Source organism: Emys orbicularis, chromosome 10, assembly GCF_028017835.1.
Source record: "Emys orbicularis isolate rEmyOrb1 chromosome 10, rEmyOrb1.hap1, whole genome shotgun sequence".
Lineage (NCBI taxonomy): Eukaryota > Metazoa > Chordata > Testudines > Emydidae > Emys > Emys orbicularis.
In genome coordinates, this window is record NC_088692.1 from 87,373,887 (window position 1) to 87,389,534 (window position 15,648).

Consider the following 15,648-nt stretch of genomic DNA (forward strand, 5'->3'; position numbering starts at 1 on the left):
TGTCACTCTGGTTTCTCGTCCTTTCTCTGAGGGGCAGAACCTGGTTCGTGATCCTTAAGGAGGGATTTGATGGACAGCTTGCGGAAATGGGCTGTAATCCCAGGGGGCCATATGGAAGAAGGTCCAGAAAAGAGAGGGGGGGAGATAATTATACAGCTTGGGTGGAGGGAGGATGTGAGAAAGGAGGGAGCAGAGACAGATGAGCAAAAAGGCAGGAGGCAACAAAGCAACTTGAATTGGTGTCACAAAAGTAGTGACTGCCCCTTCCCAATCTCTTCATCCATCACTGGGGTCATCAGTGACCAAGGTGACCTAGGGAACACAGCCTCTTTCTCCCGCACACAAACACCTGGCCTCGTGCATTTTCCCCCCACTGTATAAAATGCGGGTAGTGCTGCAAGTTAAGGACAGGTCAGGGGAACGGCCCCAGTAACCACAAGGAGGGAGGAAGGGGCGGGGTCATTTTGGAAGAAACAAATACTTGAGACACAAATCAACCACAAGCTATTTCCAAACCTTGGAATGATTTCTAGGGACTTCTGCTTCAGCCTGCTGAGAAGTGGGGCTCAGGCCGAGCCACTGGCTGTGTGTGAGAGAAGGGGATGTTCCCTGCTCGCATGGTCTGCGGCGATTCCTGAACTCTCCTGTTCAGATGTCTTCCCCCACCATCACCCTTCCTGTCTCTCCCTAGCTCAGAAAGTCCCTGCGTTGAAGCATCCACATTCATCATCCATCTATAGATATTATGAACAGCAGGTATCCTCCGCCTCTTGTGAGAAACGTTAAGGGGGAAGGAAGAGGAAAGGGTATTCTCCTGTTTCAAACCTCTTACCCTATTTCCCCCTTCTCAGGAGAGCTCCTCCTTCCCCAACCTAACAGATTCTGCCAGCACAGGGAGGGTCCTGAGCCAAAGGCAGACCACTCTGCCCCTCCCGTAAAGCCCTAACCGAACTCCTATGTCTGACTTGACTTTGTCAAGGTCATCAGCATCCTCGCAAGGGGAGGTGTGGCTTCAGTGTGTGGCTGGTGCAGTCCAGCTGGGACCACCTGGCAAAGTCCCCCGGGTCTCCACACTAGGCAGCTGAAAGAGGAGCGGGGCCCATGTTCCATGCAGGCTGGTGGGAAGAAGAGACTGGTAGTTGTTAAGACTGCTCACGGAAACTGGCATGTGCCGGAAGGAGGGGGATGGCAGATCTAGGGGAAGCACGTCTGTTCTACGGGTAAAAGCTGGAGTAAATTAGAAGGTTCTGGAGCCGTGTGCTGCGGTTTCCGTGGCTTGTGTTAGCATTTCTGTTGTCTTTCTTTATGCCCCCTACAAAACAGACACGGGTGTTTAAGTGCTTCTGATTTTAACTGTGAAATTTTAAATGACACATTTATGCAGCTTACAATGAGCTCTGACCTGGTGTTTTATGTAAATCTGTAGCTGTTGTCTGGCTGAATCCAGTTCCCTCTGCTATACAGTGATGTCATTTATCGTTGTAGTAGTGTTCTTTTTATAGCCCATGCTGCAGATAAGCAGTAGGGCTGTGAACAAGGATGTCTTGTTTCCACCCAACAGCTATTATTAATCCTTCTTACTATCAAAGACCACAGGGGCTGCAACTATTCTAGTGTCTAGAGATATATCAAGTAAGGGGGGGGGAAAGGTAGTCTTACAACGTGGTGCAGGCTGAGCCAGACTGTCTTTATTTGGCTGCTGTTTGCCTCCACTTCTTTGTTTTCTGGATACTAACATTTCCCTCTGGAATAGTGCATTGCACTAAAAAGCTGCCTTTGTACAAAGTAGTGTGTGAAAGTTTAGTAGAGCAGAAATGGGAATTTGTGGTGACCCAGTTCTTACTGGTTACAGTTCTGCCTCAATAGATCTTATAACATTTCTGTATATTAGAGAGACAAGGTCGGTGAAGGAATATCTTTTATTGGGCCAACTTGTGTTGGTGAAAAAGACAAGCTTTCGAGCTACACAGAGCTCTTCTTAGTTCTGAAAAATGGGGGGGAAATCAGTTTGGGTAGAACCGAAATTGAATTTTTGGGGACTTTTTGGTAAATCAAAACGTCTGGTCAAGTAAAATGTTTGTTTCAGGCATTTTTAACCTTTGTAATAAAAGAAGGAAATGAAAGGTTAGACCCACAAAACTGAAAGGAGGAAGGTGCTGGTGGTGCTTTAGACCCTTTCTCTCCTTCTCTGGCCCAATGATTCTTCAGTATTTTGTATAAATTGGAACCGTTTCAATGGGAGAGCTTGAGGGGGAATACCCAATAGCCCAGTGGTTAGGGTTCCCATCCCAGTTCCAGAGCAGGGAGTTAAACTTAGGTTCCCACATTGCCTGGTGAGGCCTCTAACCACTAGGCTACTGCAGTGTAAAGGGGCTACTGTCAGCGACCCCTCCTAATCCAACCTGAACAATCCAAGGTTTTAATAATGTTGAATCGATTCATTTAGACCCTTCTGGAAAAATACTTCATTTTGACTGAAACAATTTGGTGAAATCAACACAAGATGGTGAAGTGTTTTGGTCAACCCATTTTTGGGGGGGGGGAAATGTCAGCCTAAAATGCCAGCTCTAATGCCAAGTTCCAAATGTCCATTCTATGTGCTCTGCAAATGCCGCTTGTTGTTGATGCAGTAGCATTATTTGTTGTAATCACGTGCATTTGTCACCCACTGGTTGTTCTATTTCATGAACTTCCTTTGTCACAATACAGTTTTAATTTGCAGGGTGCTTTACAAACACAGACAATATGCTGGAGGTCCAAGTCAAACCTAATGTAAGTAGGTGTTAAAGGCTATGTATGGCAATTTCCTTGTGTCCTGGTTCTCTAGCCACTTAAAAAAATATACTGAAATTGTACCACTCCTACTGCTGAATTACCTAATAAATTGTATTTGTCCTATGTTCAGTTTCTGAACTGCCTACTTTCATGTCAGAGTGACCTCATTCTGGGATAGATGGGCAACTAGGAAGCTGCCTAAAACTTGAACATTATAAGCAAGCGACTGCAAAAATGTTAATTGTAGGACCCTATTACAGTAACATTAAAGATGACATAACTATACCATAAACAGGAGGGCAAACTTGCTACCACGTTGCAAATTACCAGGCACAGCCTGTCAGCGGCATGGGTGCTTGGTGCCCCCTATCAGAGCACTAGAGTTTCCTTTAGAGGGGAGAGAGACTCCCATTACCTTCTTGGGGTCTGATCACAGCCTGAGAGAGACTTCAGAATGTTTAAAAGCTGGCTGACCTTTATGGTGTATATTCCTTTCCCAGAACTCTCACAGTTGCTACTCCACCCCAGAGCTCTCTTAATGATTGGTTTAATCAGAGGAGAAGATATACACCTCTGTAAACATCTCTCCAGAGGCTAGTAAAAGAACAAACCAACCCCCGCACCAGTAGAACAGGTGCATGTTGTGCAATAGGCAGGTAATACACTGCAGAGTCGCATTTTGTTTTTGTTACTTGTTCATGACATGAACACCTGTCACAGGTTGACAGTTCTCTTGATCTACTGTGTGGCAGGCTTCCAAGTTGAATTCTTAGACTGCTCTCGTTATCCAGATTGCTAGCTAAGGAAATGAGGAGGCGAATGTGTTATATGTCCAAAGAACATCCCAACGTTTCAGAAAATGAGACCATTGGAACAAAGCTCACCCTAAGTATTTGCAATGCAGTAACCACTTTAGCTTCCCATTTGGACTCCTTACCAAAGAGGGAAGACCATTTGCAGTTATCACCACTGAGATTCTGGGATGCAATCCAGACCAGTGAGGAGTTATCACCACCTGCCTTGCAACCTTGGGTGCCTCACAATGCTTTGCTGCTGTAGCTGCTAACCTGGGCTCCTCACAAACAGCATGCAGGTCACACCCTAAGTGCCTGGATATAGCTGCAGCCCTGGTCCAGCAGCAGTGATCCCAGCAGCCTGTCAGCAGCACACCAGTCACGCTCTGGCTTGCACCAGCCTTGGTGACTTCTTGTAAGGTGGCCCCAAGACAGTCTCAGTCCCAGATTTTCCCAAACCATATGTTCTGCACTGTCTAGCTTTCTCCTGAACAGGTCAGTTATTAAGATCCATTGCCCCTTTAAAGAATCAATATTCAACAGTTTCTCCTTTAGGTCCACTTACCTAACACAACACTGGGTTGGTTTAGGTTAAAAATAAAACAGGTTTATTAACAAAAGAAGATGGGGCTTTAAGTGAATTCATGTGTAAGAGATTGTTACAAATGGTTACAAGCAAATCGAAGTGAAAACACGGGTCTAAAAGTCTAAAATTTAATCTAGCAAGGTTTGGTTTGAGGCTTTGTTCAAGCCGGCTGTTCTCACCCATGGTCATCCAGCATGGTGACAGACCTCTCCTTGGTCAGGATCTCTCCCAGAGCACCAAAGGTGCTGGTTCCTTTGTCTTCATATGGGAAAGAGAGAGAACTTGGGGTCTTCTGCCCCTTTCTTTTAGACTCCACTGAACCTTTGAAGTTGATGCTTCTGAAGGTTACCCCTCAATGCAAAGTTTATTCAGACAGTGAGGAAGGTGACATGCAGCCTGGTGGTAAAGTAGGTGCCCTGCTCTTTCATAGAATAACAGGGTTGGAAGGGACCTCAGGAGGTCCTGCTCAAAGCAGGACCAATCCCCAGACAGATTTTTGCCCCAGATCCCTAAATGGCCCCCTCAATAATTGAACTCACAACCCTGGGTTTAGCAGGCCAATGCTCAAACCACTGAGCTATCCCTCCCGCCCTTCTCACCTATGTTTGCTGACATGCAAATTTGCTTTGTCTCCTGCCATCTTCAGTACCCCATTTACTATTTATATGTAACTTGAGATAAACACACCTTCCTTTGTCTAGAAGAGATAGGGTTGCCAACCCTCCAGGATGGTCCTGGAGTCTCCAGGAATTAAAGATTAATCTTTAATTAAAGGTTATGTCATGTGATGAAACCTCCAGGAAGACGTCCAGCCAAAACTGGCAACCCTAAGGATAGACCTGCTTAACAACTTTTGCCAAGGCAGGACTGTGTAATTTTGTGTGCTAATAACATCATACAGGAGGATTTCATAACTTTATATATAATGTTGCTACATGTATTTCACCATGATATAACTGACCAGCGAGTTAATAGTTTTCAAATGATACCACACAAGGCATATTTTGTACAAAGATGATTACAATGGTGTGAATACAGGGGTGCTTTTGGTCAATCCACCTTCTACAGCAGGGGTCGGCAACCTTTCAGAAGTGCTGTGCCGAGTCTTCGTTTATTCACTCTGATTTAAGGTTTTCCGTGCCAGTCATACATTTGAACGTTTTTAGAAGGTCTCTTTCTATAAGTCTATAATATATAACCTATTGTTGTATGGAAAGTAAATAAGGTTTTTAAAATGTTTAAGAAGCTTCATTTAAAATTAAATTAAAATGCAGTATGAGTGCCACTGAAAATCAGCTCGAGTGCCGCCTTCGGTTCGCGTGCCATAGGTGCCTACCCCTGTTCTACAGTATGTTAGAAAATCTGAACTAACTTTGAAGATCTGGGGCCTTAGTGTAAATGAGAATCAAGCCTCAGATGTCCCAGATAACAGGAGCCACTACATTAGCTGGCAGCCCCCAAAGGACAGAGGTGAGCATGGGGGAGGGGAGGCACATGGAGTCATGTGCCCTTCCCCGCCCCCCTCCAGTTGCTGCTTGGCTTGTACTGAGCATGCTCAGTAACATCTGCTGAAGCCGCCGCCCTCACTCTGGTGCCCCCCCATCCCCCAATCGGCAAGTACAGGTCATCTCTGCCAAAGGAGGACACTTAGGCCATTACCATTTTGTGAGTGAACTTCATGGAGTTATTCTTCCAATATTTACTGAAGTTTGTGGGCTCTTTTATCTATTTCACTAGCATAAACAACATGTATTCCTTCCAGTTAGTCAGCTTGGCGTCGTGAACACTTGCAGTCCATTATTTAAAGATAAACACTCCCTCTCTCTTTAACACAAACACGCATTGAAATGTGCAAATCCCGCCCCCCTCCTGCGCATTTTAAAGGGGAGCCTAAAGGATGTTCAAGCTCTGCACAATTGACTCACTAATCCACATTACTTTGGTACCTGTAAGTACCATTTGTTCTGTAGCTTGCCTGATTCTGCTCTCAGATCCACTGTTGTAAATCTGGGGTAACCCCGTTAACCTGGATAGTCAGTGGTGTAAATGTCAGAATTTGGCCCAGCAGGTTCAGTCTCTGGAATTTAGCATAATCACTGGAATACTCATGGGACGTGAGATTAAAATGCCAGCAGGCTCAACCGGCCTAAAGTCAAGTTTTCCCTCTGGACCTTGCCCATGATTAGCACAAACACTTTTGTTTTATTGCTTTTTATAAAGTTTCTAGGGGTTTTTATGAATGTTGGAAGCACGTCAGTTAATTTGCCAATTCCTCTCTGGCTTAAACACCATGGGCCTGATTCCAATCTCCCTTGCGCTGGTGTAAATCTGGAGTAACTCCGTTTAAAGCAGTGGAGTGACACTGCTCTACAGCTGGTATGAATGAGGGGGCAAGGCAGGCCTATGTGTGTCTGTTTATATCAATACCTGACCAGCCACGCTGGAGGGGGAGACCCTCTTCATATCTTGTCCATTCTAGTAGCTGATTTCTTTAATACTCAGTAGCTAGGATTTTGTGGTATACAGATGTCTCTCCTCACTCGCTTTCTTTGTACTGCAAATCTCCACTGGTTCTTAGGATCATCTATTTGATTCAAATTAGGTTTTTCGAGTCTCCTATATATTGTCCTCATTTTTCAATTAGTCTTTCATTCTCTATGTACCATCTCATTTGGTGCAATCCAGAGATCAATGCCTTCTGCATCTTAAAGTAGAAAACATCCAGGTCAGGGCTTAAAACCAGCTGTGGAACCATATGTTTTGTGTGGATCTTCCACTGCGGATCAGCAAACTAACAATTTCAGGGCTATACTCCAGTGTCCTCTCTTCTCTCAGACAGTCAGTCCTGTTTGATAGGCTGTAGTACTGATCCTCCAGGTGGCATGCTCCATTCTTCTTTATATTACACTTGTGCCACCTTTGGAAAATAGCTTCTCCCACAAATTCGCCCACCCCTGAGATGCACCATTTCGGTCCTAGCAGAGATGATGATTTTTATAGCTTAATTTTTGTCAGCCTGCAAGTAGCCTGAGCTTTTTTGTAACCATCTCTCTGACTCGTATGTTATGCATTCCATCAGGCACAGATAAAACAGGCTTCTTGCAAATATTTTATCCAGTGCATTGGATCAGCTTTGTCCGTAACACTCTGAAAAATTGCCTCTTGAAGATTCAAACACTGTCCCATTAGCTTGAGAATAGCTCTCCACCAAACTCATTATCAAATGGGTCCCCAGAATACCACTGTCTTCTCCCCTTAGCTCCTCTAATTGCTTATTGTTCACCCTGAATTCTCTCGAGTGATACCAAATACCAGAATTCTCTGAAATGTAACCAACTCTTTAAAAAAAAAAAAAAAAAAAAAAAATCCTTTGACTTGCTCTCCCTCCTGCTCTCTTTCACCACCACTGCCCTATTTATCATCCTGTCCCTTCTCCAGTTCACTCAGCCTCCAGCTCGTACAGCTGGTCCTCCTTTCTGCTCTCACTCCCTCTGGGCCTAAATCCAGCCACGTGTTATGAGTGAGACTCTTATTCCTTCATCTTTCTGAGCATATTAACTTGTCTTTCTAAATCTGAAATCTGATCTCAGTTCTGCAGCTAAATAACGGGGATGCTCTTAGTTTTTTTGTGAGCCTTATCTCATCGGGTCTTCCCATGAATGAAGCAAAATGCAGGGCTATTTCAGAAAGATGCATTCCTTGATTTCATTCTTGCCTCATTTAGGTCTTTTAAAATAAAAAGAAGCCCGTTTATTTCCTTGCCCCTCCTCCCGAATCAGGGTGGCAAAAAGGCACTTTTTCTTTTCTGGGTTCTTGCGATACCTTCTTGATGACTAAATTTAAGGAATAAAACTGCATGATTTCACAACAAATGCATCTTGTTAGCAAAGCTTGCACTTGCAGGGAACTTCAGGAAAACAAACAGAACAAAATGTTCCTCTCTTTACTTTTGTGTTGATAACACCGGCAATAAACTTTGCCATCCATGCAGTGTGTGTACAGTAAATGACAGCTGTGTTTTGCTGCCTACCTACCAAAGGAGTAAATATTTCTCATTCTTTGCCTTGTTCTAAGGATGTATCCGAACTCCAGGGAACTGATGCAGGAAGTTGTGAACGATGTATTAAACAAAATCTCCCCAGGGCTGAGAGAGAAATGCAGGCCATAGGGTGACCAGACAGCAAATGTTAAAAATTGGGATGGGTGGGGGGTAATAGGAGCCTATATAAGAAAAAGACCCAAAAATCGGGACCGTCCCTATAAAATCGGGACATCTGGTCACCCTAGCAGGCCACATGATGCTGCAGTTTGCTGTGTGCTGTACAAAAAGAAGCACAGTCTCTTGTTATACCTGCCAAGAGGCAACTGGGGGGGAAACTCCCACCAGCCCTAGTTATCTCAAGGTGAAAAATAGTGGCAATACTTCTAGTGCTTTTTAAATAAAGTATTTTCCCTCCATAAAGGTGACTCCAAGCATCCAGCTGTTTTCAGGGGAGAGTCTCACTCCAAACAATCTCAATGAATCCTTCTGTTGAACCAGTGAAATAGCCTCTAACATCCTAGCTAAACTTTAGAATAATTTATTTCTAATCTCTCTCTTGAGTTTGTGTTTGTCCTGCTTGACAGATCTCCCCCGCCCCAATCCCCAAAGATACGTTGCCTGTTTTATAGTCAGAGGCCAGCTAAAATGGCTGCTTGTATTTGAACTGCTCATCCCAATCAAGTAATAAGAAAACTCACCTAGACTTCACTGAGAATAGGCCTGCTGAACCCTTTGGTGTTGGTCAGAGTAGTGGCTTTGGAAGACGGTGACTCCTTTACTCCAGCGAAACTTCCCCAGAGCTAGAAGAGGAGACACCAACCCGTGGTCTTCTCTGGTTCTGGTGTCTGTTCAGCACATCTCTACCGCTATCAGCTCAATTCAGTGGGGCATGACAAGCGATACATGTGTTGGCAGAGTGCAGGGAAAAGCCAGCGGTGTCTGTCAGGAACCAGAGCTACATGGTGTGGTTGGGAGTTGATCAGGTGTCCATTTATCATTACTGTCCATTCCAGAGCTGCTTGTCGTCTGGATAATATAGAAAGAAAAACTACATTGAAACACCAAACTGCCTTCCTAGACTCTTACAGTGGAGGCAAAAAGCAAACTAAATTGATTGTACAATGCATGTGATCAACAAGGAGTCTGGTGGCACCTTAAAGACTAACAGATTTATTTGGGCATAAGCTTTCGTGGGTAAAAACCTCACTTCTTCGGATGCATCCGACGAAGTGAGGTTTTTACCGATGAAAGCTTATGCCCAAATAAATCTTTTAGTCTTTAAGGTGCCACCAGACTCCTTGTTGTTTTTGAAGATACAGACTAACACGGCTACCCCCTGATACTTGAATGCATGTGATGTTACCTGGCTGTTTTAATGGGAACCTCTTAATTTTGCTGTAATATGGAGTTGCTATGAGAAATACAGCTTTGCACATGGGATGAAAACCTTCAATAGGAGCAGTCTGTGGTCAGGGGGGGAAATAACTAGTGTGCAGTGATTTCGCCTGCTGATCTGAACTATGCGAGTGTATGTGCAAGACCTGCTCTCATGACTCTGAAAACCCAGAGATTCCAAGCACTTGTACAAAGCTACATGAGTTTCAGTATGTCCACGCCTTCAGCTATCCATGCAAGATGGGTAGATGGCATGATGGCGATGAACATGCCAGTCGGAATTAACCAAATGATCTAGGTCTGCAAATCTTGATATGTTGTCCCCTGAGCACCCCAGACAATGGCAATGCTCTGCAAAAAAGAGAAATCAAAAGACTTTCAAGTGAACTAGAGAACCTAAAAATCAAGAGGCTGATACAAGGGTCGGATTCACACCAGTGACCTGCAATAGAGAGGAAAGAACTTCTATGCCATTTTAACTGAGGAGGAAGGGAGAAGCCTTCGGATCACCTATTCTCTCTCTATGCATTGTCTCTTTTATCCCGCAGACACTCCTAACGGGGATTTTATCCCCAAGCGCTATGGAGGCCAATGCGGGGCGAGATTGTCAAAAGCACTGAGCGCTAGCCTAACTCTACTGCCATTAAAGTCAATGGCACTTTCACAGCCATTGGTGGCCCCTTTTTAATGACCTCCACAGAAACACGAATCCCGCTACGATGTAATAAACTCTCCACATGGTTTTCCTTTGGTACAGAAGTTTAGTGGGCCAAACTCGCCCCTCCAGCTCCGCTGAAGTCTGCGGTGTTACAGCCGGGGTGAATTTGTTCTAGTGTGTGTACGTTTACTCCTCTTCACAAGGTTAGAGGCAGCCGAGCCAGCGCCTGCCTTTATATTTTGATATGATCACGTAAAGAAACAATCATTCATTTTGTTAAGTTAGTGATTGAAAGGCGGATTTAATGAACTATAGAACTTCGGGTCAAGGATGCCACTCTGTTATATCAGACCAGTATTGGGGGTGGCTCATATATTTGAACCTAAACAGTGTGAACCACAAGGGTCCCTTTTAGTTAAACTGAGTTACAAATGTCAGGTGGCAAAACAAGTACATCACATAACAACCTGATCTACTTTGCTACCAGCATGTCTGATGCCTGCTAATACGCTGTCCTTTATCGTGCACTGCTAGCATGACTTTAACAGAGGAGTATATTCAGTTATTTCTATTAAGTAATTAGTATCTTTTCTAAGGATCTTGAAGTCCTTAGTACTGATTCCTTAAGAAGGTCATCTGAGACAAATTGGATTGATTTTTCCTTCCTGTTACATGTGTTTGTGCAGATAGGGGGATGGTGTGTTTTTTAACTGCTGTTTTTAGAGTATTCTATTTCCTGCCTCTTTCAAGAACTGGCTTGTCTTTTGCTGTCGATTATGGGCAGAGCTCTGAAAGTGTTGTGCTATTAGCTCTTTGATAGCCCCATTGCATTCAGTGGGATTCCTGTGGTATCTCCCATTATTTACAGGACTAGATCCTGCATGTGGTCTTCATTGAAGAGAATCCGGTATTGGCTGCTTCCCAGGGCTAGCTAACTATTGGGGAGTGGAGAGGGGATGAAGGAGAAGGAAGGAGGGAACAAACATGCACATGGGCATGAAGGGATGACACAAAAGTGTTGCCATTGGGCACATTCAGGTCTCTTTTTAATTCGCTTCTGGCATCTGGAGACCAAGTTGATGAAGGAACCACAGATGGAATTTAGTCAATGAAGATTCCCCCGCACGCCAAGTGGAGAGAACAAGATCCTTATAAGCCTCTAAAATAAGGACAAAGGTTTTTCCTCCCAATAACTTTTGCTCATCCTGTCCTTTCAGGTCCGGATATGGGAAATCCCAGAGGGCGGCTTGAAGCGGAACATGACAGAAGCTGTTCTAGAGCTCTATGGCCACAGCCGACGGGTCGGCCTCGTTGAGTGGCACCCGACCACCAACAATATCTTGTTCAGTGCAGGATACGACTATAAGGTGAACTATTCTGGAGGATTTCTACTAAATCCTCAGCTGTAGTTGGAGACTAGCATTTATTAAGGCCATGTGTGGCTTTAAAGGGTAAAATCGCAGATGGCCTCACTGTTTGTTTGGCAGCAGTTTCTGTAATAGTCACAGTTTATCCTCAGATCTTTCTTCCGATCTCTCTCTCTGCTTTAGAAGTGTCATACACGAAATGGAAATCCATTTGAGATCAGAGGTTCTTTTGCTGATAGTTTAGAGTATTTCTCTGCGTATGCCTTTAACCTTCGTGGGAATTCCCTACTGTCTAAATAATATTCCATGCCAGATCTGTGTCAGATTATAGCTTCCCCAATTCATGTTGTGTCCTACCTAGTCTTAATGACTTGCTTGCTTCATAATGGTTATGTAAAACAAAAGTACAAGAGTATAGCTAGCACTGAAATCTTCAGGTTTTTTCTCTAATGGATTTTTGAAAGGATTCTTCTATGTTGTCCAGTCGTCACAGATCATTGCTGTTTCTAACACTAAGGTGTGGATCTTCTCTGAAAAGCAACTGTAAAAATGGCCTCACGGGGTTCCATGTGTATTGTCTCCCTGACTCCATAGCAGTTTTGCTCACTTCATAGATAAGATGTAATGAGGGGCATCATTTGGACTGTAAAACGCTTACTCCTGGCGGTCATATGTCATAACAACGGAACCCAGGTTGAGTTTGCAGGGCTGGCCGTTAGAAGAATCACAGGGGTTTTTTTTATTTATAACCTGAGCCAAGGTTGGCATGAAATTCAATGCGATAATGAACATGGAACCCCATGGTGCCATTTTCAGTCATTTCTGAGAGTAGGCTTGAGCCAGAGAGATTCTTTATCTTCCTCCATGTAATACAAAAGATGGCAATAAGAAGTGGGTACAGTTATCACAGTCTGTCCTGCTGGTGGCAATAACTGCAGGGAGTGCAAGAGAGAGGCTTGCTTCTCAAGTGCCGGGTTCGGATAACTTTATTCACGTTAAAGTAAAGGGACCACTTGTGAAATGAGATGACATATGAGTGGGAGGACTGGAATTTGGCCCCAAATTAGCAGTACATTTAAAATACCGAGCCAGAAGTTTGGAAAACGTGGCCTTGCATGCCTGTGCGTTTCCAGGCAGTCTGTACCCTGGAGTTATGACTGTGTTTTCCCCCCTTCCCTCCACCCGCAACTAGCAGCAGCAGCAGTGCTAACTTAATTCTGCCCCATTTCCCTCAGGTTCTGATCTGGAACCTGGACATTGGAGAGCCCGTGAAGATGATAGATTGTCATACAGATGTCATTCTCTGCATGTCCTTCAATACCGACGGCAGCCTGCTGTCTACCACCTGCAAAGACAAGAAGCTGCGAGTCATTGAGCCGCGTTCGGGCAAAGTCCTTCAGGTGAAGAGCTGATTTCTCAAGAGTCAGTCCTAAGCACCAGTCACAAGAAGTAAATCCATTATTTTTGACAAATACAAATTTGACCCTAGGCTTTAAAGAGTGGCTTTATTTGGGATTTCCCATTTGAGTGCATTCCTCCCCTAATGTGCAACCGGGGCAGAGTTGGGGCAAGGGGAAGTCGCCCTTTAAGCCTAATGTACAGTAAGGTAAACACTCCTTGTACAATATTGAATTGTCACAAAATACGTCTGATATTCAGGACGCAACAACGTGTCACAAATGTCAGCCTCTGAATCTAGCGCTCCGCATTCAGAGAATGTTGCTGTTTCTTATCATTATTACAATAGAAAGGATTCAGCACTCTCCTAGTCAGAGATACAGGGCTTCTAATCTTTCATTAATCAAAGGTTTCTGGGAAATAGTAGAGTGTTCTGGGAAGCCACAGAGCAGGTTTTGGAAGAAAAGCTTAATTGTCCTTGTCAATTATGGATTATTCTAAAAAGCTCAGGGAAGGCTCGGTTTTATTTTTACAAAACAGCATTTTGCCTTTCCATTCCAGATAGCATGAACCCCCATTTTCACCGGTGCAGTCTGAGCCATAGCTGGTTAATATGAAAGTTGCATTTTGCAGTAAAGGAGTAAGAGGAACGGTAGAGGTGGAAAGCCGGGTTAGCCCAGCTTGCTATGAAGTGGTTCTATTGGGACAAGAATGGAGCCTTTCCCCATAGACAGTGTAGAGATTATACGAGGAGGAAGGGACCTACCTGTGGGATATGGGAGCAGAGACACCAGGAACTCAGTTCCTAACATGGGGGAGAATTCTCCCTCGAGTATCGCTCTCCTTGAAATTCTACAGCTGGCATTTTCACTGATCTATACTAAGCACCCTGCGTAGGAAGACATCTGAAATGTATAGCTGTTCACTGCATGTAGCACAGACAATGTCTTCTTCCAGGAAGCCAGCTGTAAGAACCATCGTGTGAACCGGGTGGTCTTTCTAGGTAACGTGAAGCGACTTCTAACGACTGGAGTCTCAAGGTGGAATACGAGGCAGATTGCGCTCTGGGACCAGGTCAGCAAATAGATCGCTGGAAGCCATTCCTTCCCAAGAAGGGAGCATGATTGGTGGGTTCAAATAGAGGTCTAAGAGATAGGCGATCTGGGTTCTGCTCTAGCAGTGTGAGTATGGTACGAGTAGACCTACCCAAGCGAGCTTTGATCTAGCTCGCTTGGGTCCTAAAGCAGGGAAGCTGCGCTAGTGCATGCTTCTGTGCGGGCTGCGCAAGCCCCCCTGCAGTGTGTAGGAACAGCCCGTGTGTCGCAGTTTCCCGGCTCCAGGACTCACTCTAGCCAGATTAAAGCTAGCTCCGCTGTAATATCACCTGTGATCATAGCGTAGATAGACCCTATGTCTGACGAGTCCAGAGACCGGGGGTCTAGCCCCTGCTCCGCTGCAAGTGTAGGGTGATTATAGGCAAGGCACCTACTCACGCCATGCCACAGTTTATCCATCTGCATGTTGAGAAAACCTGCCTAGCTTGCAACAGTTTTATGCAACTACATTCACTCGCGTTTGGGAAGTGCTCTGAGAAGCACGGCTAGGACGTGCTGTGGATCAGTCATGCAGGGCTGTCAAAGCGGCTGACAGGTGCATAGGCACCCAACTCCCACGGAGACCTAACTCAACTCTCATGGACTTTCCAGTGAAGCTGGGGGCCCAGCTCCTTCAGGTCTCTTTGAATAGCCCAGCCTCTTGTATTGTATTGTACTGTAATACAGGGAGAGCAGCAGATACATATACCGCAGATTCTTTATTCCTTCCTGTGTCCTAGCAGATTCTACAAAGGTCTTTAGGTAACTTTTAAAAACTCTGCTGGTTGCTATGGAGATCTGACTAGACATGACACGTTGGGGAATCTGAATTCACAAGATTAATTAAAGCAGATGCAGATTTACCAGATTCATCCCAGCAAGCATTTGTACCCTCCCCTCTGACTCCATGCATGATATTCTGGACCAACGGTGTTTCAGGCTGCAGCCATGCCTGGCCCTGTTCACTCGGGTGGTAGAAGCTGCAGATAGTGGAAAGCTGATGTCCCCTCACTCAGGCTGGGCTGGGGGGAGATGACCGATTAGTCCAGTCCTATCTGTCAGCCTGCCAGTGAACACCATAGACACCTACTTGGCTGCGACTGCTACAGGGGCAGGGTGAGGAAACAGAAGTATGTGGGTGGGCGGCTGATCTGTTCGGGAGGAATCTTGTATAAACTCAAGGACAAAGGGAGAAACCAGATCCATTTGTGACATATAAAACTGAAAACAAGGATGTCTGGGTTCCCCTCTAAATCCAAGAGGCCAGTACACTCTCCCCAGGCAGCTGGGCAGCCTCACCATCATCAGATCTTCCTAGAGTCTGGTGGGGTTTGTGTTTAAAAACCAAATAAAGGTGCGGAGCAGTTCTCTGGCTTCTCTCCGGAAGGCATCTCCGCTCAATAGAGCGTCATAGCCCAGATGGCAGCATTGGGCACAGCAGCCATGGAGTCAAAGCTCCAGAGAGGATGCAGCATTCTTCCCCCACTGCATCCGGCCCTTCTCCCTGTAGGCAGTGTGCTCCCTGGAGGGTGTGGCTTG

At 45.1% G+C, this 15,648-nt stretch overlaps 1 protein-coding gene across 1 annotated transcript in view; it reads left to right on the forward strand.

Annotated features, from left to right (window-relative positions):
• Positions 1–15,648, forward strand: part of CORO2B (coronin 2B) — a 62,892-nt gene that overhangs the window by 34,665 nt on the left and 12,579 nt on the right. The window contains exons 4-6 of the mRNA XM_065411695.1: positions 11,468–11,617; positions 12,853–13,017; positions 13,973–14,089. Coding sequence (XP_065267767.1) covers positions 11,468–11,617; positions 12,853–13,017; positions 13,973–14,089 — 432 coding nt within the window. The remainder of the gene's footprint in view (positions 1–11,467; positions 11,618–12,852; positions 13,018–13,972; positions 14,090–15,648) is intronic.